The sequence below is a fragment of the Salmo salar genome, chromosome 16, assembly GCF_965601325.2.
Source record: "Salmo salar chromosome 16, fSalSal1, whole genome shotgun sequence".
NCBI classification, from domain to species: Eukaryota; Metazoa; Chordata; class Actinopteri; order Salmoniformes; family Salmonidae; genus Salmo; species Salmo salar.
The window spans coordinates 5,810,608-5,832,569 of NC_138306.1; the positions used below are offsets into that span (position 1 = coordinate 5,810,608).

The window sequence follows — 21,962 nt, forward strand, 5'->3', positions numbered from 1 at the left end:
AAAGATGCTGGAGGAGTGTTTGACGCCATCTGTAAAGCATGTTGGAGGCAATGTGATGGTTTGGGGGTGCTTTGGTGGTGGTAAAGTGGGAGATTTGTACAGGGTAAAAGGGGTCTTGAAGAAGGAAGGCTATCACTCCATTTTGCAACGCCATGCTATACCCTGTGGACGGAGCTTAATTGGAGCCAATTTCCTCCTACAACAGGACAATGACCCAAAGCACAGTTCCAAACTATGCAATAATTATTTAGGGAAGAAGCAGTCAGCTGGTATTCTGTCTATAATAGAGTGGCCTGCACAGTTACCGGATCTCAACCCTATTGAACTGTTCTGGGAGCAGCTTGACCATATGGTACGTAAGAAGTGCCCATCAAGCCAATCCAACTTGTGGGAGGTGCTTCAGGAAGCATGGGGTGAAATCCCTTCAGATTACTTCAACAAATTGACAACTAGAATGCCAAAGGTCTTTAAGGCTGTAATTGCTGCAAATGGAGGATTCTTTGACGAAAGCAAAGTTTGAAGGACACAATTATTATTTAGATTAAAAATCATTATTTATAACCTTGTCAATGTCTTGACTATATTTCCTATTCATTTTGCAACTCATTTCATGTATGTTTTCATGGAAAACAAGGACATTTCTAAGTGGCCCCAAACCTTTGAACGGTAGTGTATATTATTACTCCGGACTCTGACATTGCTCGTCCTAATATTTCTATATTTTTTAATTCCATTCTTTTACTTTTTTAGATTTGTTGATATTGTTGTCTATTATTAGATATTACTGCACTGTTGGAGCTAGGAACACAAACATTTCGCTACACCCGCAATACCATCTTCTAAATACTGTATGTGTATGAGACCAATAAAAATGTATTTGATTTTAATTATTTGATTTTGACTAGGAAGAATTGGTCTGAGTGGAATACTAAAAGCAGATATTTTATGACATTGTAAAATGAATTAAATCACATACAAGGCATGAAGCTTAAGTTACAAAGCATTAACAAGCATTACCAGCCATTATTCTAGGCAAATAGACCAGAAGGTTAACTTATAAGACAAATCATGAATAAAGAGATGCCTAGAAGCATAGGAAATGAGAATTGATCACACCACCTTCCTCCAATGACAGGATACAGGATATGAGATAGAACAAAGGGATTTAATTCCATTTATAACATCTGAAGGTGTAACTTTTTCCAACCAAAACCAACCACCATTGACCAATAGCAAGTTTAAAGTCACCTGATCACCCAAGCCCAATCTCCATAGGATGTCATAGCATCTAAAGCAGCGTTTCCCAAACTCGGTCCTGGGGACTCAAGGGGTACACATTTTGGTTTTTGCCCTAGCACTACACAGCTGATACAAATCATCAACGCTTGATGATGAGTTGATTATTTGAATCAGCTGTGTAGTGCTAGGGCAAAAAAACAAATTGTGTACCCCTTGAGGTCCCCAGGACTGAGTTTGTTAAACTCTGATCTAAAGGCTTGTGTGGGGGATGAGACCAATATAAATAAGAAATAATTACTGAGGAGACAATAAAATCTCTCTGCATAGAGTAATTCAGAGTTCACCCTGTACAGATACATGTAGCCACAGAGGTCATACATCCATATACAGTGCTTCAGAAAGTATTGACGCCCCTTGACTTATTCCACATTTTGTTGTGTTACAGCCTGAATTTGATTAAATATATTTTTTCTCACCCATCTACACACAATACCCCATAATGACAAAGTGAAAACAGTGACTCAACATCTCAATTTAATATATTTTAAATTCAGGCTGTAACACAACAAAATGTGTAAAAAGTCCAAATGTGTGTATAGTTTCTGAAGGCATTGTAGATGGCATAACATTTCTTCTCAGAGGACAGGTTTTAGATGGACACCAGACATGGCTGCTGTAGGGTTATTCTATCACACAGTAATCAGTCCTCTGGATACTGTAGAGAGAGAGAGAGAGATACATTTTGGCCACTCCGAGGAGGGAAGGGCTTCTCTCTGAGCCGTTTGCCATGCGGCCGGAGGTTACAGAGGGCACATAAATTGGGGGCGAGCCTACAGATTCAACGTCATCACATCGATTTTTTTGGGGGGTTGAAATGACTTGGAAACAACGTGGAATTTGAACATTTTTTGCCCAGTGGGAGATGAAAAAAGATCCAGAGACAATTCAGGGGTTAGACATGCAGTTGATAAAGAAAAGCTCAGAGCAATACATACAGTATCATGAAGACACTCCTGGGGAAATGTTGTATTTTTCTTTATCCTCAAAAATATAGTATGGCATCTCTATACTTGGAATAGGACAGTGATCACTGATGTCATTAGCAAAGACACCACTCACTAAGAACTTTGACCTCATTTTGACAAATAGCCCCATCAGTAAGGAGTTTGGTGCGTTTCTTACATTATTCCGTGTAGGTTTGGAGATGAATTGAGTCAGGTTAAAGACAAGACAAATATTCTTCAAATGATCAGAAGCCGGGGTAAATCAATCCAGGTTAAAATCTCCTAAAACAACTCATTCAGATGACATAAAAGATTTCAAACATTCAGAAATAGTATCAACAGCATCAACCAGTGCAGCAGGGGGGCGGTGAATCCCAGCTACAAACAAATGCATAATTTGGCATGAGCCCACATCTATAACCAAACACTCAAACTTTTTGTGGATAGTGACACTTAGAGAACATGATGCCACAAGAGTCGATTTTCCATATATAGACTGAACAAGGGGATGAGGTGGCTATCACACTTGAAAATGTAAAAAAAATGTTGTAGTCAGCAATTTCAATGTCCTTATGCATGATTGAACCCTTGAGCCAGGTCTCCGTGAGAACCAGAATATCAGGCCTCGTATCATGCCCCCAGACATCAAGAAGGTCCATCTTTGACATCAAGCTTTGCACGTTTACGTGTATTGAAAATGAAATACAGAAATATCTCATTTACTTAAGTATTCATATTTTTGAGTCAATACATGTTCAAATCATCTTTAGCAGTGATTACAGCTGTGAGTCTTTCTGGGTAAGTCTCTAAGAGCATTGCACACCTGCTGTTAGGGCACCCTGCTGTTAGGGTGAACCCCTTCTCTTTTATAAAGCGCTGGTTGCTCCCATAGCAAATCAAATTTGTCACAAAAGGAAACAATCTTTTTATTGCAAAGTTCCTTGAGGTACTCGTTTAGGGCATCGTGGGGGCTGAAATGTTCCAAACCCCTTCGATAGCGTGGGAGATGCACAGAGATAATTATTCTCTTCCCTGTGCTAACAAGGGTTTTTAAAAGAGTCGTGTAATCCTCCCTCAGTTCCAAGTATCGCCTAAAGTGAATGTCGTTAAACCCAACGTGAGTGACGATGGTGCCAATATTAGAGTAATTGGCCAGAACTGTTGGCAGGAGGGAGTTGATGTCTCAGACACGGGCGTCTGGGTGACAGTGAACCTTAGCCGGTCCACAGACTGTAGGCAGGCCAAAATCTTACACCATCGAGCTGCCCACAGTGAAATTGGTCATGATGGAATCCAATGGGAAGGAAGGGGGGAATGGGACTGACTAAGGCAGGTAGGGAGTGGGCTTCGAGCCAGGCTAGCCTGACACCCCACGCCAGTAGCACTGGATGGCGTCGGGAGGTGCGGTAGGCTGGTGGTATGGACAGGGGTTACAGCCCTACGCCTGGGTAGTGACCAGTCTCCCAGGGGCAGCGGAGTTGAGCTTACCATCTGTGCAGTGGACCAACTATGTCCAGGGTTTGACTAATAATTTGCTGTGCTTCTGTGAGGTGAGGCGGCGCAACCCTGCAGACACAACTTGAATCCCAAATGACACCCTATTCCCTATGTAGTTCACTACTTTTGACCAGGGTCTTTTGACCAATTCCACAGTAACAGAGTGACTCACTTTTTCACTTTAAAGAAGGATTGTGTTTGTGTGCCATTGAGGTTTAATGGTAAAACAAAATATTTAAGTGCCTTTGAATGGGGTATGGTAGTAGGTGCCAGGCGCACCAGTTTAAGTGTGTCAAGAACTGTAACGCTGCTGGGGTTTTCACACTCAACACTTTCCTGTTTCTATCAAGAGTGGTCCACCACCCGAAGGACATCCAGCCAACTAAACTGTGGGAAACATTGGAGTCAACATGGGCCAGCATCACTGTGGAACGCTTGACGCCTTGTAGAGTCCATGTCCCGATGAATTTAGGCTGTTTTGATGGCAAAATGGGGTGCAACTCAATATTAGGAAGGTGTAATATTACACATCTCCCAGCCTCCAGTTGACTCAATGGAAGATCAGTTAACTTCTAGTGAATCTTTGTTTTCATTTCAACAACTTTCAACATGATGTGTTGGATGCCTTGCTTAAGATTGATGTAAGTCAGATTTGAGTCAGTAGCCATGTTTCCATTCAATTGGCAACAGATTTTCTGCATAAAAACATTTTCCCATTAGAGAAGTATTTCCATCAAATTGAGGCTGTGCATGCTGACGTAGTGCACATAAAAATTACTTTTGGCGTTAAATTGCCATGTGCCAAGTAAAAAATACAAGTCATCCCACTGGTTTAGACATTGGCAATACTCTCAAACATTGGATTTATATTCAGTTATTGTTATTTTGAGAGATAATGTATCGACAGACTGAGCACTAAGTATATCTTCGATGTTGCTTTCTGTAGGGGAGTCAAAAACACTGTCAGAACTATCACCTTGTTAAACTAACATTTGGTTTAAAAAGGTTACGCTCTGGCAAATATACACTTGAGTTTGATATGTTGAAGTGGTTACAGGCCTCTTCCGGACTGCTCTGGTTTTAAGCCTCTGTTACTGTATATGGTGTTGGTCATTGTGAAATCTAAACCAGAATACACTAGTGCCCTGCTGTAATGCATTGTGCTGTCCTTGCAGCCCCCTCTTTAGATCAGATATCATAGATAAAACATGTAATGGGACTGCAGCACTGAAGTAGACCACCTATAACTGGGTAGACATCCTACATTACCATATAAGGCTAAGTTTAAAGGCCCACTCCTTCAAAAACAACAAAATGGCAGTGCCACTGCTTGGTTTGCGATAAGGCTGATCGCTATGGATGCTGAGATTGGTTTGATTTCATAAACCTTCGCTGTTCAGTCCTGTCACTCCTCTCTGAACACATATTTCACCACTGGAATTCAAAGTTGTTGCTTGTCAACGTGAGTAGGGACAGCAAACAAGGGGGCGGAATGGGCGGTCATATGAAGAGCGATGATAAGTCACATGACCCACACATGACCCAGAACTCACACAGGGGTGATTTTAGTATGTAAATCTTGAGGGGCAAACAAAACAAACAAAAATGCAGACGAATGCCAGCAAAGCCACTACACAACACAACACTACACATTTCAATGAAATGACATTGAACCAATGTGGAATAGACGTTGAATTGAAGTCTGTGCCCAGTGGGTTCTCTGATTCTGCTGCGACTGTCTCTGTCTCCAGTACTAGAATCTTACAGATCTCTTGGGTACATTAAACATTCATGTGGATCTATTTGTTTATAAATTGCTCTCAGATATACTCAAACTGCAGCACTTGATTCACTGATATGCTTAAATTGTCTGGAAAGAAATCCCAGCGTGATATCTTCCAGAGCTTTGTGTTCTAATTGAACAGATGCGAGTAGCACCTCCCCATTTGACTCTGTTTCAAAAACTATTCTTCATACTAAACACTACCCAGGCCACACTAGCGGGACAGCCGGGAAAGGAAGTGCCCCCCAGTGAAACAGTGAAAGAAGGCTTGCTCGCTCTGTTGGCTTTGCTTTTGTCACACCCTGATCTGTTTCACCTGTTTTTGTGATTGTCTCCACCCCCCCCTCCAGGTGTCACCCATCTTCCCCATTATCCCCTGTGTATTTATACCTGTGTTGTCTGTCTGTCTGTGACAGTTTGTCTTGTATGTTCAAGTCAACTGAGCGGGTTGTGTCTCAGCGCCCACTTTTTCCAGTCTCTCTTTTCTCGCACCCTCCTGGTTTTGACCCTTGCCTGTTCTGACTCTGAGCCCGCCTGCCTCCCGACTGGTACCTCTGCCCCCTCTGGATTACCAATCTCTACCAGAGCCTGCCTGCCATCTGGTACCGATGCCCCACCTCTGGTTTTCTGACCCCTGGATGCCTTGACCTGTCTATTGCCTGCCACTGTTTGGAACATTAAACTATTGTTTATTCGACGTGGTCTGCATCTGGGTCTTCCCTTTACACCTGATAGCTTTGCCATGTAACAAGCTGTAACTGCAGTAACTGTACTATTGTGATGTAAGTTGAGTATGTACTATGCTTATTGGTCATAGTATGAATGGTTAGTATGCCTAAAGATCCTGGATGTCGTACTAAATTCCCCAAAATACGAAGTATACAAACAGTGGACACTATTTCTGTGCTTTTAAGGCCCATAATGGCATTTTCAGAAAATGGGCGTGGCTTTGCCAAGTTTTCAGATTTGAAGAAAATGGCAGAAAATATGCAGCCGAAGTCCGACGAGTGCGGATACAAATTCATTGCTTTAACTAATTCTAACAAATGTTAATGTTATGCAGTGTAATAAAGTAATGGGTTTCAAATAAAAAATTATTTGTCACACATACACATGGTTAGCAGATGTTAATGTGAGTGTAGCGAAATGCTTGTGCTTCTAGTTCCAACTGTGCATAAATATCTAACAAGTAATCTAACAATTTCACAACAACTACCTTATACACACAAGTGTAAAGGAATGAATAAGAATATGTACATAAAAATAAATGAATGGGTGATGGCTGAACAGCATAGGCAAGATGCAGTAGATGGTATAGAGTACAGTATATACATATGATATGAGTAATGTAGGGTATGTAAACATTATATAAAGTGGCATTGTTTAAGTGGCTAGTGATACATTTATTACATACATTTTTCATTATTAAAGTGGCTAGAGATGAGTCAGTATGTTGGCAGCAGCCACTCAAAGTTAGTGATGGCTGTTTAACAGTCTGATGGCCTTGAGATAGAAGCTGTTTTTCAGTCTCTCGGTCTCCGCTTTGATGCACCTGTACTGACCTCGCCTTCTGGATGATAGCGGGGTGAATAGGCAGTGGCTCGGGTGGTTGTTGTCCTTGATGATCGTTTTGGCCTTCCTGTGACATCGGGTGGTGTAGGTGTCCTGGAGGGCAGGTAGTTTGCCCCCTTAATCCACACATAAAACGGTCAACGGAATCATTTCTAGTCATCTCTTCTCCTTCTAGGCTTTTTCTTCTCTTGACTTTATATTGTGATTGGCAACTTTCATAAATTAGGTGCATTACCACCACCAACCTTGTTCGTCTTTCAGTCACCCACGTGGGTATAACCAATGAAGAGATGGCACATGGCTACCTGCTTCTATAAACCAATGAGGAGATGGGAGAGGCAGGACTTGCAGCGTGATCTGCGTCAGAAATAGAATTGACTTCTATTTTAGCCCTTGGCGCAATAATTGAATAATATAGATTTCTACATTTATTTTGCGACGTGAGCGGTGTAGTCAGCATGTTACGAACCGCATATCATTACAGCAGTGTGTACCGCCGGTATGTTAGTTGGCTACTAATACATTGAATTTGCCAGTATATTAACTATATGCTATCTAACTAATTACCCAATGTTTGACTTGATTATTCATGTCATTCTTATTTTAGCTAATCTGTATAGTCGTTGTGCATTCTCAATGGATATTGTTAAATCTGGCTATCTACTCCGATTTCAGAGCACTCTCGTCTGAGTGTGCCAGAGCACATATATAACTGATGCTTTTTTGAATGCTCAACACTCATTGAGTGTCAGTAAATGTTGGCAAAAAGGCGTAATTAAATTGTTGCCTGTAGCACACATAAAAACAACCTAACAAGCTCTGCTAGAGATTAACATGGTCGGAGTGAGGTGTTCTTTCATTTGTCTGGAAGTAGCTAGCAAGTTAGCCAGTTAGCTTGGGTGCTTGACTGCCGTTGTGTGGTCAGAATGCTCGGATCAACCCTACTCCTCGGCCAGAGAGTCCAGCGTGCGCTCTGAGGGCGAAACGCTCTGAATTTACAATCTGACAATATGACAACGCTCTTAATATACGAACGCCCAGTGCACATTCTGGCACTCCAGAATGAATTTACGAACACACACAACTTCCAGTAGACAGGTGAAGTGCTAGTACGCTCAACTGAAAGGATACCATTCGTTTACAGTATACTAAAGTTAACTAATAGTATGTAGTATACAGTATGGGTATTCGAACACAGCTACAGTCTCTGCAAGGGAGAAAAGGCACAAAGCAGTGAAATATACAGGTAATGGCCAAAATAATGGAAGCACTTGAGTAATGCAGGCTGTATCACAACCGGCTGTGATTGGTAGTCCCATAGGGCGGCGCACAATTGGCCCAGTGTCGCTCGGGTTTGGCCTGTGTAGGCCATCATTGTAAATACGAATTTGTTCTTAAGTGACTTGCCTAGTGAAATAAACATAAAATAAAATACTCAATTATAATGCTCCCATCCAATGTTCCTGCTAAACTGCTCGCGTGCACGAAAGCGCACCTCCATGTCACAACTTCGGTGGAAGTCGGTTCCTCTCCTTGTTCCGGCGGCGTTCGGCGGTCGATGTCACCGATCCACCTTTCATTTTCCATTTGTTTTGTCTTGTTTTCCCACACACCTGGTTTACATTTCCATCATTACTTGTCGTGTATTTAACCCTCTGTTCCCCCCCATGTCGGTGTGTGAAATTGTTTGTTGTAAGTGCTTGTGCACATTTTGACTGGTGCGCGACCCATATTTTGTATGCCGATGGTTTTGATAATTAAACTGCTCCGGTTATTACCCAGTTCTGCTCTCCTGCGTCTGACTTCCCTGCCACCAGTTACGCACCCATTACACTCCAAGACTGTGGTGCAGAAGAAATTTCACGCTACGCAGAGATGCAAGAGATTGAACTTCACTGAATTCGCCCGATTAGTTTGCACTATATAGATCGTTTTTCCTGTGATCGAATCAAAATATCAGCCCCTTATCAATGCAACAAACCAAAACAAATATAATATTGCGTCTGTGGTTTTGTTGTAGGCAGAGCTAGATCGCAACGGAGCAGAATTATATTGGCGGGTGTTGTCCACGAGAAGTCTTTCAATCACCCTCGAGTTTATGCGCTTTTCACATCAGTTCAAGATCAGAACGTGGAGCCGCGCGTGTGCACATTTGTTGATATTCTTTTCTAGTTAGGGAGTTATTAGCCCAGTTATAGATAAGTATATGTCAGCAATGAGTTACTGCTTCCTACAAGGGCATGAAAGGTGTAGGCTATATTTGAAGCTGTCTTTGAAAAAGCCAGTCAGGTAAAAAGCTTAGGTCTTAATTAAAGGGGCAGTGTTGTATTTTGAGACAGGTTTGAATATGCAAATAAGCCAATCGGCAGAGGGGTAGCCCACATTGTCTCATTCTCTGTATGGTAATAATAATTAAAAGTCTCATGCAATCTAGGCCTGCGTTGAACACTTCATGTGGACTACTGAAGGCTATATCATAGAAATCAAAAGCTATTTCCATGTGAAAATGTAATGGAATTTGCTCCATTGGGTTGGTTGGCAGGCCTACATTATGCTCAAATAGCTACAAAAGCCTATTGGTTACTGTCTAAGTCTGTAAGGGTACAGCCTCAGTCTTCATTGTAAACACGCGTCGGAAGTTGCACAAAATTCTCACAGCATTCAAGATTCCGCTCCCAAGACCTAAACTTTGCTCAGTGCCCCCAAAAATTTGAGGAAACATTTCCCCCATCCACAGGACACGAGTGGTCACTGAATGGTTTCTTGACCATGAAATTGGCACATGAGAACACCATCAACAAAACACCAAATGATGGAATTTATTATGGAACAATGGTGTGGCATCCCTCCCATAGAGTTCCACACACCTGTAGAATCTATGCCAAGGTGCATTGAAGCTGTTCTGGCTCGTGGTGCCCCAACGCCCTATTAAAACACTATATGTTGATGTTTATTTCATTTAGGCAATTAGCCTACTTGTACACACTCCACTATTCCAACTTATTGAGTTTTGATGTATCCTTCCAGAAATATCAATTGGTATTACTGTATTATCATTATTATTTTATGTACTAGGGTTTGTCATACATCTAAGAACTAATTGAAATTGATCGCAGCCTCTCCCTTCTTAAACGCATATATTCTAGGATGTAAAAAAAATCCACAGGGTACTGAAGCCGCAAACAAAAATGTGCAGTTTTTATTTATTTTTATTAGCTGTTCTATGCCAACATTTCTGGAAGTGAATTGCTTGCTTCGTGACTGCTCTTTTCTCCCACACCCTTACTCTGTTCTTCTCACAGTACACATTATTGGCAGTGAGCAGAGCGACTGTCAAACTTAATGTGAATTTACAGTAGAGGGAGCTGTCAATGACATGCCAAGTCAGTATCAGGGTTATGTCAAAATAGAATTCAAGTAGTTATGAACATACACAGGTACTTTACAAAACCATAACAGGTTGTGATTACCTTATTTGTCTATGCTATTAAAACTCTTTGAAGGTAACGGATGGAATTTGATAAATTAGCTACTACTACGGACAACACAGCTTTGAAGATACAATACCACTAAGGAATAAGTGTCCATTTATTTCCAGTGTTGTGGTTCTGGCATTACCAAAGCATGGCTGGTCTATTCATGTCAGAAGTACACACGTACTCCAGCTGATTAATTCAATGAAAGGCTGAAGGCCCTAGCCTATAAATCATTTCTTTCAGCATCTGTTTATTCCTCGTCGACTACTCTATTATTGTATCTGCCAATCAAGTCTCTTCACAGTGGAAGCAGACTCTCTCTGAACATCACAACCTCCAATGAACAGCCTAAGTCAGTCAGTCACTTATGAACGTAGAATCATCAAATTTGTACGTCAAATCATGTTCAGCTATTATTGTGATGTATAATTTAAGAAATGGGGCTGCTCTGACAGATCTCAGTTGAAATCAAATCAAGTCAAACTGTATTAGTCACTTGCGCCGAATACAACAGGTGTAGACCGTACAGTGAAAAGCTTACTTACATAAACAACAATGCAGTTATAAAAAATATGGAGAAGAAGAAGAAAGAAAAAAAGTAACATGTTATTAAAGAGCAGCAGTAAAATAACAATAGCGAGACTATATACAGGGGGTACCGGTACAGAGTCAATGTGCGGAGGCACCGGTTAGTTGAGGTAATATGTACATGTAGGTAGAGTTAAAGTGACTATGCATAGATGATAACAACACAGAGTAGCAGCGGTGTAAAAAGGGGGTGGGGGGCAATGCAAATATTCTGAGTAGCCATTTGATTAGGTGTTCAGGAGTCTTATGCCTTGGGGGTAGAAGGTGTTTAGAAGCCTCTTGGACCTAGACTTGGCGCTCCGGTACCGCTTGCCATGCGGTAGCAGAGAGAACAGTCTATGACTAGGGTGGCTGGAGTCTTTGACAATTTTTAGGGCCTTCCTCTGACACCGCCTGGTATAGAGGTCCTGGATGGCAGGAAGCTTGGCCCCAGTGATGTACTGGGCCGTTCGCATTACCCTCTGTAGTGCCTTGCAGTCGGAGGCCGAGCAGTTGCCATACCAGGCAATGATGCAACCAGTCAGGATGCTCGAGATGGTGCAGCTATACAACCTTTTGAGGATCTGAGGACCCATGCAAAATCTTTTCAGTCTCCTGAGGGGGAATAGGTTTTGTCATGCCCTCTTCACAACTGTCTTGGAGTGCTTGGACCATGTTAGTTTGTTGGTGATGTGGACACCAAGGAACTTGAATCTCTCAACCTGCTCCACTGCAGCCCTGTCGATGAGAACGGGGGCGTGCTCGGACCTCTTTTTCCTGTATTCCACAATCATCTCCTTTGTCTTGATCACGTTGAGGGAGAGGTTGTTGCCCTGGTACCACACGGCAAGGTCTCTGACCTCCCTATAGGCTGTCTCGTCGTTGTCGGTGATCAGGCCTACCACTGTTGTGTCATCTGCAAACTTAATGATGGTGTTGGAGTCGTGCCTGGAGCTCTATCAGCCAGCCAGTAAGAGTTTTGTCATTTGTAAGTTGTAAGGTTTTTACAGGCTTACAGTGTTACATAATAGACTGCACTTCACTAAATGACCCCTGGCCTGCCTGGCTATACCATCCTAAATACAGATTTATTATCACGAACTAACACAGTGTTTTATAGATATTTAGTAAATGTGTTTTGGCAGAGATACCCACTGTAATATTATCTCTTTAATATCGTTTGTTATTTACTTTTACGATATGTAATGCATTTTCAGATGTTCTTTTTTTCCCCCTTTCTGGCAAGATAAGTGTGTTCATGATGAGAAAAATAGATACCCACACACTTTTGAAAAGTTGAAAAAGTCCGAAACCAAGGCTGTAAATGCTAAAATATTTCAGTTTGTTTTTCTTTCTCAAAGTGACATTATGGCATTATGTGAATGCCATAGACAATGGCTTCTGCAGCACAGAGGGAGAGGGAGAGGGAGAGGGAAGGAAGTGGATCGAGGGAATACCATCTGCAACACTGCATAGTACTGTCCTGGGGCCGTACAGTATCTTCTTGGCATGTTTGTGTCTTTCCTGTCTCTGCCCCTACCCTGGTCCACTCTGTGGGCTGGAAAATAAGTTGCCGGGTAGTTTTGGCCACTCAGAGGAAGTGAAGGCCTCTGGTTTAATGCAAGAAACAATCTAGGAGACTGCCTGCCTGCTTGCCTGCCTGCTTGCCTGCTTGGCTGCCTGCCTGCCTGCTTGGCTGCTTGGCTGCCTGCTTGCCTGCTGCCTGCCTGCCTGCCTGCCTGCCTGCCTGCCTGCCTGCCTGCCTGCCTGCCTGCCTGCCTGCTTGGCTGCCTGCCTGCTTGCCTGCTGCCTCCCTGCCTGCCTGCTTGCCTGCTGCCTGCCTGCCTGCCTGCTTGGCTGCCTGCTTGCCTGCTGCCTGCCTGCCTGCCTGCCTGCTTGGCTGCCTGCTTGCCTGCCTGCCTGTCTGCCTGCCTGCCTGCCTGCCTGCCTGCTTGCCTGCTGCCTGCCTGCCTGCCTGCCTGCCTGCCTGCCTGCCTGCCTGCTGCCTGCCTGCCTTTAACACCATATTCCAACCAGCGCTGCTGAGTTTAGCTAACCAGTGACAGCTCTGTAAACACAAGCGGGCTAAAAAGAAAATGTAGATACTGTAGGAGGGAGGTAGAGAATGGTGAGAGAGGGAGAGAAGGAGAGAGAGAGAGAAAGGTGGAGGGAAAGAGGGGTTGAGAGAGGCAGAGATGGAAACAAAAAACAGAAAAAAGAGGGGGATAGACAGAGCTAGAGGGAGAGAGGGCAAGAGACATCAGGAGCGTGTGAAAAGAAGGAGAAGGCAAAACAAGAGAAAATAGTTTGAGGAAGATAGTCTGCGCAAGAAGGAGAGAGGAGGAGAGAGTGAGAAAGAGAGAGAGGGAGGGAGCAATCAAGAGAGTAAGGAGGGAGGGAGGCTGAGCAAGAGGGAGAGAGGGAAGAGACAGGCTTTGCCTTTTCTGGTAGTTATAGTTGCTGAAAGAGCAAGCAGGAATTCTTTGTGCTGTAGCAGAGAGAGCTGAGATATAAACCAGACTGTAGAGTTGATATACTGAGAGAGGAGGGAGTGCTGCCCATGGACTAAACCTAAGCGTCGCTACTCACTACAGCTAAGGTATTGTATAGCTATGGGTTTTTTCCTACTATTCAGTAGCCCATAGAGAGCCAGGGAATGTCATAACGCTGAGTGTTGAATGTTTCTTGGGTGGTCCTACTTCGAGTCATGTCCAGTGAATGTTAGTGTGTTTCTGTGTTGACTGGGGAGCTTATCTTGTGTTTTTTTTCTTTACTTTGTGCTTGTTTTGTTTGGTAGAGTTTCCATCCCAGTTAGCCTAGTTCGTCCCAGAGAATTGTGATTGGAATGATGATGATGATAATGATTATGATATTTCATCGTATTTATATTATTTATTGATATTTTATTGATTTATATTTATATATCTTTATTTCTGATATTTCTTGTGGCTTTAGGGGTGACAACTAAGAGGTCTGATTTAAGAAAAGCAGGGGTTGGTTATGCCGCAGCAGTTTTAAGTACCCAAATGTTTGTGCAGGTCTTTACGGTGTCATGCTACTTAATGTGAATGAGTTACAAGCACTTAATCACCAATGATGTCACTGTCAGGGTTCTTCTGATGTAAGGTCAAAGGTTATGTCATTTGACTTCAAAAGAAATACAAGAGTTAAACATACTGAAAGTGTTGAGGCTAGATTTGGCATACACACACTACAGACAGGGCATTTTCCCTCACGGCCTCAATGAAAACCTTTTTGCACGTCCTCATTTCAGCATACTGAACAGAGTCTTACGGCATAGAAGTTGTGTAAGTTGTGTAATGATGGTAAACTCACCGGTCTATGTTGGTTTCTTTCAGTCTGAACACAGAAGAAACGCTCCCAGGCCACCATGGATGACGACTTTGACCAGCGCATGGAGTTGAGGAGGCAGAGGCGTGAGCAAATGCGTCTAGAGGCAGAGAAGTGAGTGACCTGTCTGTCTAACGCGCACACACACACACACACACACACACACACACACACACACACACACACACACACACACACACACACACACACACACACACACACACACACCTGCTTAGTTCAGTGAGGCCATGATCATTCTGTACATTCTACAGATGTGTGTGTGATCATATTAAGGTAGGATGGATGTATGCATACTTGTTACTATGCCATATGTTCAGTCAATCATTATTCAATCAATCAAGTGCTTTACAGTAACCCGACCTAAAACCCCACAAAGCAATGACATCAGAATAAATGTGTTCGGGCCTCCCGAGTGGTGCAGTGGTCTAAGGCACTGCATCGCAGTGTTAGCTGTACCACTAGAGATCCTGGTTTCAAGTCCAGGCTCTGTCACAGCCGATCGTGACCGGGAGACCCATGGGGCGGTGCACAACTGGCACCGGCATCGTCCGGGTTAGGGGAGGGTTTGGCCGGCAGGGATGTCCTTGTTCCATCGTGCTCTAGCGACTCCTGTGGCGGGCCGGGCGCAGTGCACGCTGACATGGTCGCCAGGTGTACGGTGTTTCCTCCGACACATTGGTGCGGCTGGCTTCCGGGTTAAGTGGGCATTGTGTCAAGAAGCAGTGCGGCTTGGTTGGGTTGTGTTTCGGAGGACATACGGCTCTTGACCTTCGCCATCCGTACGGCAGTTGCAGCAATGAGACAAGACTGTAACTACCAATTGGATACCACGAAATTGGGGAAATAAAGGGGTAAAAAAAGAAAAAAGAATAGATGTGTTCCTGTGGATAGAACTCGGATGATCTGACATGGATTTTCGGTACTGATACCCCGTGTATATAGCAAATGTATTATGTATTTATTCCTTGTGTTATTATTTCTCTTTTTTTCTCTCTGCATGGTCGGGAAGGGCCCATAAGTAAGCATTTCACTGATGGTCTACACCTGTTGTTTACGAAGTATTTGACAAATAAAATGTGATTTGATCTAATATGGTGGAGGAGTGGATGAGCTTTAAGCCCAAATGTGTGCTCTCCTCCAGTTAAGCCCATTGCCTCATCTGAACCCAGTAAGAGTTCTCTGATCTCTTTGCCAAATTCATCCTTCTCACTGGGCATTTTTACCTGTAAACCTCAGTCAGTATTTATTGTATCTTTTGTCATGCAGGTACACTTGTATGCACACACAGGATAACATGAGAAGTCATTCCAGACAGCCTATCCCCTGACATCAAACTGATTGGTTATTTTCAGTGGTGTCCAATTCTAATCGAAACCTGACTGTTTGACTGACTGACTTACTGCACACAAACAAACAAACTCTATAAATGTTCTATTTTGGCAGTGGATTTGTTTTTGGCTCCTAGATGCTTCCATTCTTCAGATTTTAGGGTTGCTCATCTCTCCTTGCTTGCTATAGGGTACTGTTGTTTGTTTTTTGTATGGGCAACCATCACTCTACATCAGCTTCTAAGTCATTCTAACTTGAACAAATGCAGGCTTGCCTAGATGTCCATTTTGTTCTGTGTCGCCATTGGCAGGCAATTAATCGATTCTGCTTATGATTAAACCTTACGTATTCCGTTACACTTTCCGTTGTTTAGGAAATCTGGTTTTACTGTGAATATTTACGTTTGCTATAATCTAACATTCAGAAACATGAGTGGTTTTGTCATGCTCATGAATGCAGTATTATGGATGTTTTATAGAGAATATATTAACAGCATTAGAGGTTTGTTTGAATGAGACTGTCGAGGCCGTGGTATGCAGAGTGTTTACATTGTGCGGAGTCATGAGGCACTTTCCCTTCCTCCTGTACCTCCCATAGTCCAGCAGCCATATATGGGCTTGTAGACAGATAATGACCAGTTGCGCTTGTACAATTTGAGTGTGTGTGTGTGTGTGTGTGTGTGTTCTTCGGCTGACCCCATAGGAGAACCCTTTGAAGAACCCCTTTTGGTTCCAGGTAGAACCCATTTGAGTTCCATGTAGAACCCTTTACACAGAGGGTTCTACATGGAACCCAAAATAGTTCTATCTGGAACAAAAAGGGTTCTAAACTGGAACCAAAAAGGGTTCTCCTATGGAGACAGCCAAAGAATCCTTTCTGGAACCATTGTTTCGAAAAATGGATCCAAGCATGTGTGTGAGTGTATGTGTGAAAGCACAGTATATGTACTGTAATTGTGTCTGTCTTTGTCTGAGCATATCCATGTGTTGGCTCAGCAGGCCCTGTGTAGTAGACAGACACAGACAGAAGACTTGGATGTAGCGGCAGGCTGAAGTGATGACTGCTTAATGAGCTCTATTGCTTTGCTCATTCATTAGTGAACAGATTGGCTGGGCTGTTTGGAGAGCTCAGGCCTCCGTCGTGTGTGTGTGTGTGTGTGTGTGTGTGTGTGTGTGTGTGTGTGTGTGTGTGTGTGTGTGTGTGTGTGTGTGTGTGTGTGTGTGTGTGTGTGTGTGTGTGTGTGTGTGCGTCTCCAGTCTGCAGTTTAGCTCTGCCCCCTGTCAGAGCTCACTCCTGTGGGTCTGGGATGCAGCCGCCCAGCTCCTCTCCTGCTGACTGTACAGGACAATGCTGACAGAGACCAGATGATACCCAGCTCACCTCGGGGGCGGCAGGTATCCTAGTGGTTAGAGCGTTGGGCCAATAACTGAAAGGTTGCTGGATCGAATCTCCGAGCTGACAAGGTAGAAATCAGTCGACAGTTCCCCGGTAGGCCACCATTGTAAGTAAGAATTTGTTCTTAACTGACTTGCCTCGTTAAATAAAGTAAAAAAATTATTTAAAAAAACTTTTCTTATATTGAAACTGATTGTAATGTCCTATGTACAACAGTGCATGTTGGCGTAGTCTGCTGGATTGTTAGCTTCTTTCCTGTATAGTCGTGCCCAGGACATCAAACTGATTGGTTAACTTAAGGCTCTAGAGTCAGATATTAGGCCTCTCTGGCAAATGCTACTATGTTTGTTGTTCAGTTAGTTCATGATGATGACCACATGTAGAGTAGATTCTTTGGCCCAAATGCATTTTAAATACTACAAAATGCACCATCTCTTTAGCTCTGTTGCCCCTATTACCCGTGGACGAAGTTCAACAGACAGAAAGGGGATGGTGGAAAAATCTGGCACTCAGGCCAAAGTATGCTGTAGAAAAAGGGGTATGAGTTAGAGATCTAGGGGATAAGTTTACTGTTAGCAGACATTGCCCAGGCACCACAGCCAGCAACTAGCCTGTGTGTGTGTGTGTGTGTGTGTGTGTGGAATTGAAGGGTGAGTGCAATCGTTCCCAGACAAAGTCACGAATTACTGCAATGCATCATCTAAGCTGCCACTGTGACCACGCCTAAATGTCAGTTTGGATCTAGAGGCTTTCGTCCAGCGAAGAGGAATGGTTCTATTGCTCAGCAGGAAGCACCGCCAGTGTGTGTGTGAGAGAGAGAGGGAGAGAGAAAGAATAGAACGGGTGCAAAGAAAGAGAGAAAGAGAGCGATTCAGTAGTTTAGCTGTGAGTTTGGCCACCATAATGCAGTGGTGTTCTGCAATCGCAGTGTGTGAAAACGTCTGTAGTGCTGCGCGTGTGCTGGACTGATCAAACGGAAAAGTTCATTGGAGTTGATGTCTTCAAAATCCCAGCGTCTCTGCAGAATAAAGAACAGATTTGTCACATTTCAGTCTGTCTTTATACTGTAGACTTGGCATAAAACATGTCCAGAAGAGACCAAGTATTCCCAATTGGAGCGTGAGTATCAATCTAAAAGTGTCACATCTCCCTCAACAGTCGAATAGAATAAATAGGCTGTAAATGACAGCATCTGTATTGTTGGGTACAGGAGACTGTGAGAAGGGATCACTTTATAGGGCACTCTCTGTTCTATGAAGAAGATAACGATCAGCGCATTGTTTGTTTGCTCATGGATGAAACTACAGCCCATTAGATGTGCTGTATCTTCAGTATTAACTGAAGTCCCATCAGCCCCTGCTCTGACTGTGGTCTGAAGGGCGGGCCTGCAGTTCTCTCACAATCTGGCTCCTGCCCTGCATTTCCTGTGCAGCCTCACACACACAGAGCCTCGCTGCAGCACGGCCTGGGCCCGAGGACACGTTGTAGACGCTGGAATGTTTTGACTGCTGTTTTTATTTCAGAGCTGACAACTTGAGTCTCTCTCTCTTTCTCTCTCCCCCCCAATTGTTATAATCTGTAACATATCAACATGAGTATGTACAGTATGATTGTGTTCTTGAAGAGAAATACTGATGGTTCTCTCATCTCTGAGCAACCTTTGTCATTCGGAAAACCTGCGCACTTCCTCTCCTCCCCAGCATCTGTAAATCATTGAGTGTGTGTGTATACACACACAACATGACCAAAGGTATGTGGACACCTGCTCGTCGAACATCTCATTCCAAAATCGTGGGCGTTAATGTGGAGTTTCACTCATGCTGCCAAACATACCCTCGTAAAACTGACTATTCTACCCATCCTTGACTTCGGCGATGTCATTTACAAAATAGCCTGCAACACTCTACTCAGCAAACTGGATGTAGTCTATCACAGTGCCATTCATTTTGTCACCAAAGCCCCGTATACTACCCACCACTGCGACCTGTATGCTCTCGTTGGCTGGCCCTCACTACATATTCATCGCCAAACCCACTGGCTCCAGGTCATCTATAAGTCTTTGCGAGGTAAAGCCCCGCCTTATCTCAGCTCACTCAGGTCACCATAGCAACACCCACCCATAGCACACACTCCAGCAGGTATATTTCACTGGTCATCCCCAAAGCCAACACTTTCTTTGGCCGCCTTTCCTTCCAGTTCTTTGCTGCCAATGACTGGAACGAATTGCAAAAATCACTGAAGATGGAGGCTTATATCTCCCTCTCTAACTTTAAGCATCAGCTGTCAGAGCAGCTTACCGATAACTATCTGTACACAGCCAATCTGTAAATAGCACACCCAACTACCTCATCCCCATATTATTACTTACCCTCTTGCTCTTTTGCACCCCAGTATCTCTACTTGCACTTCATCATCTGCACATCTATCACTCCAGTGTTAATGCTAAATTGTAATTATTTAGCCTCCATGGCTTATTTATTGCCTTACCTCTTTACTATTCTACATTTGCACACACTGTACATAGATATTTCTATTGTGTTATTGACTGTACGTTTGTTTATGTGTAACTCTGTGTTGTTGTTTTTGTCTCACTGCTTTGCTTTATCTCGGCCAGGTCGCAGTTGTAAATGAGAACTTGTTCTCAACTGGCCTACCTGGTTAAATAAAGGTGAAATAAAATGTTTAAAATAAAATTGGTCCCCCCTTTGCTGCTATAACAGCCTCCGCTCTTCTGGGAAGACTTTCCACTAGATATTGAAACATTGCTGCAGGGACTTCCTTCCATTCAGCCAAAAGAGCATTAGTGAGGTCGGGCACGGATGTTGGGTGATTAGGCCTGGCTCACAGTCGGCGTTCCAATTCATCCCAAAAGTGTTCGATGTGGTTGAGGTCAGGGCTCTGTGCAGACCAGTCAAGTTCTTCCACAACGATCTTGACAAAACATTTCTGTATGGATCTCGCTTTGTGCATGGGGTCATTGTCATGCTCAAAGAAGAAAGGGCCATCCCTAAACTGTTGCCACAAAGTTGGAAGCACAGAATCGTCTAGAATGTCATTGTGTGCTCAAGTGTTAACATTTCCCTTCACTGGAACTAAGGGGCCTAGCCCGAACCATGAAAAACAGCCCCAGACCATTATTCCTCCTCTACCAAAATGTATAGTTGGCACTATGCATTGGGGCAGGTAGCGTACTCCTGGCATCCGCCAAACCCTGATGCTTCCGTTGGACTGCCAGATAGTGAAGCGTGCTTCATCACTCCAGAGAACGCGTTTCCACTGCTCCAGAGTCCAATGGCAGCTCTACATCACTCCAGCCGACGCTTGGCATTGCGCATGGTGATTTTAGGCTTGTGTGAGGCTGCTCGGCCATGGTCACCCATTTCATGAAGCTCCCGACGAACAGTTCTTGTGCTGAAGTTGCTTCCAGAGGCAGTTTGGAATTCGGTAGTGAGGAAAGACGATTTTTCGCAGCTGAGCCGTTGTTGCTCCTAGACATTTCCACTTCAAAATAACAGCGCTTACTGTTGACCGGGGCAGCTCTAGCAGGGCAGAAATTTGACAAACTGACATGTTGGAAAGGTGGCATGCTATGTCGGTGCCACGTTGAAAGTCACTGAGCTCTTCAGTAAGGCCATTCTACTGCTGATGCTTGTCTATGGAGATTTCATGGCTGTGTGCTCGATTTTATACACCTGTTAGCAACGGGTGTGGCTGAAATAGCCAAATCCACTCATTTGAAGAGGTGTCCACATACTTTCGGTGATGTAGTGTACAGTATATATACACTGAGTGTACAAAACATGCTCTTTCCATGACATAGACTGACCAGGTAAATCCAGGTGAAAGCTGTTAAATCCACTTTAATCGGTGTATAGGAAGGGGAGGAGACAGGTTAAAGAAAGATTTTTAAGCCTTGAGACAATTGAGACAAAGATTGTGTATGTGTGCTATTCAGAGGGTGAATGGGTAATACAAAAGATTTCAGAGCCTTTGAACGGTGTATGGTAGTAGGTGCCAGGTGCACCATTTTGAGTTTTCTGAGGGCAACTCAAGATTAGGAAGGTGTTCCTAATGTTTTTTCCACTCAGTGTATATACAGTGCATTCGGAAAGTATTCAGACCCATTGACTTTTTCCACATTTTGTTACGTTACAGCCTTATTCTAAAATGTATTAAATTAAAAAAAATCCTCATCAATCTACACACAATACAGCATAATGACAAAGTGAAAACATGTTTTTAGAAATTTTTCCTAATTTATTACAAATAAAAACAGAAATAACTTTCTAAAACTTGATTGCAGTCCACCTGTGGTAAATTTAATTGATTGGACATGATTTGGAAAGGCACACACCTGTCTATATAAGGTCCCACAGTTGACAGTGCATGTCAGAGCAAAAACAAAGCCATGAGGTTGAAGGAATTGTCTGTAGAGCTCAGAGACAGGATTGTGTCAAGGCACAGATCTGGGGAAGGGTACCAAAATATTTCTACAGTATTGAAGGTCCCCAAGAACAGTGTGGCCTCCATCATTCTTAAATGGAATAAGTTTGGGACCACCGAGACTCTTCCTAGAGCTGGCCGCCCGTTCAAACTGAGCAATCGGTGGAGAAGGACTATAGTCAGGAAGGTGACCAAGAACCCGATGGTGACTCCAGAGTTCATCTGTGGACATGGGAGAACCTTCCAGAAGGACAACCATCTCTGCAACACTCCACCAATCAGGCC

General features: G+C 43.5%; 1 protein-coding gene across 6 annotated transcripts in view; it reads left to right on the forward strand.

The window, feature by feature from the left end:
- LOC106573078 (non-muscle caldesmon) overlaps positions 1 to 21,962 on the forward strand; it is a 67,191-nt gene that overhangs the window by 21,544 nt on the left and 23,685 nt on the right. For 3 of the 6 annotated variants that reach the window (XM_082962476.1, XM_082962478.1, XM_082962479.1), the window contains exons 1-2: positions 13,459 to 13,737; positions 14,498 to 14,603. In XM_082962476.1, coding sequence (XP_082818602.1) covers positions 14,530 to 14,603 — 74 coding nt within the window. In that variant the 5' untranslated portion in view covers positions 13,459 to 13,737; positions 14,498 to 14,529. Of the gene's footprint in view, positions 1 to 13,458; positions 13,738 to 14,497; positions 14,604 to 21,962 lie in introns of those variants that run through there. The other 3 variants (XM_014147750.3, XM_014147753.3, XM_082962477.1) reach the window with 2 other exon arrangements.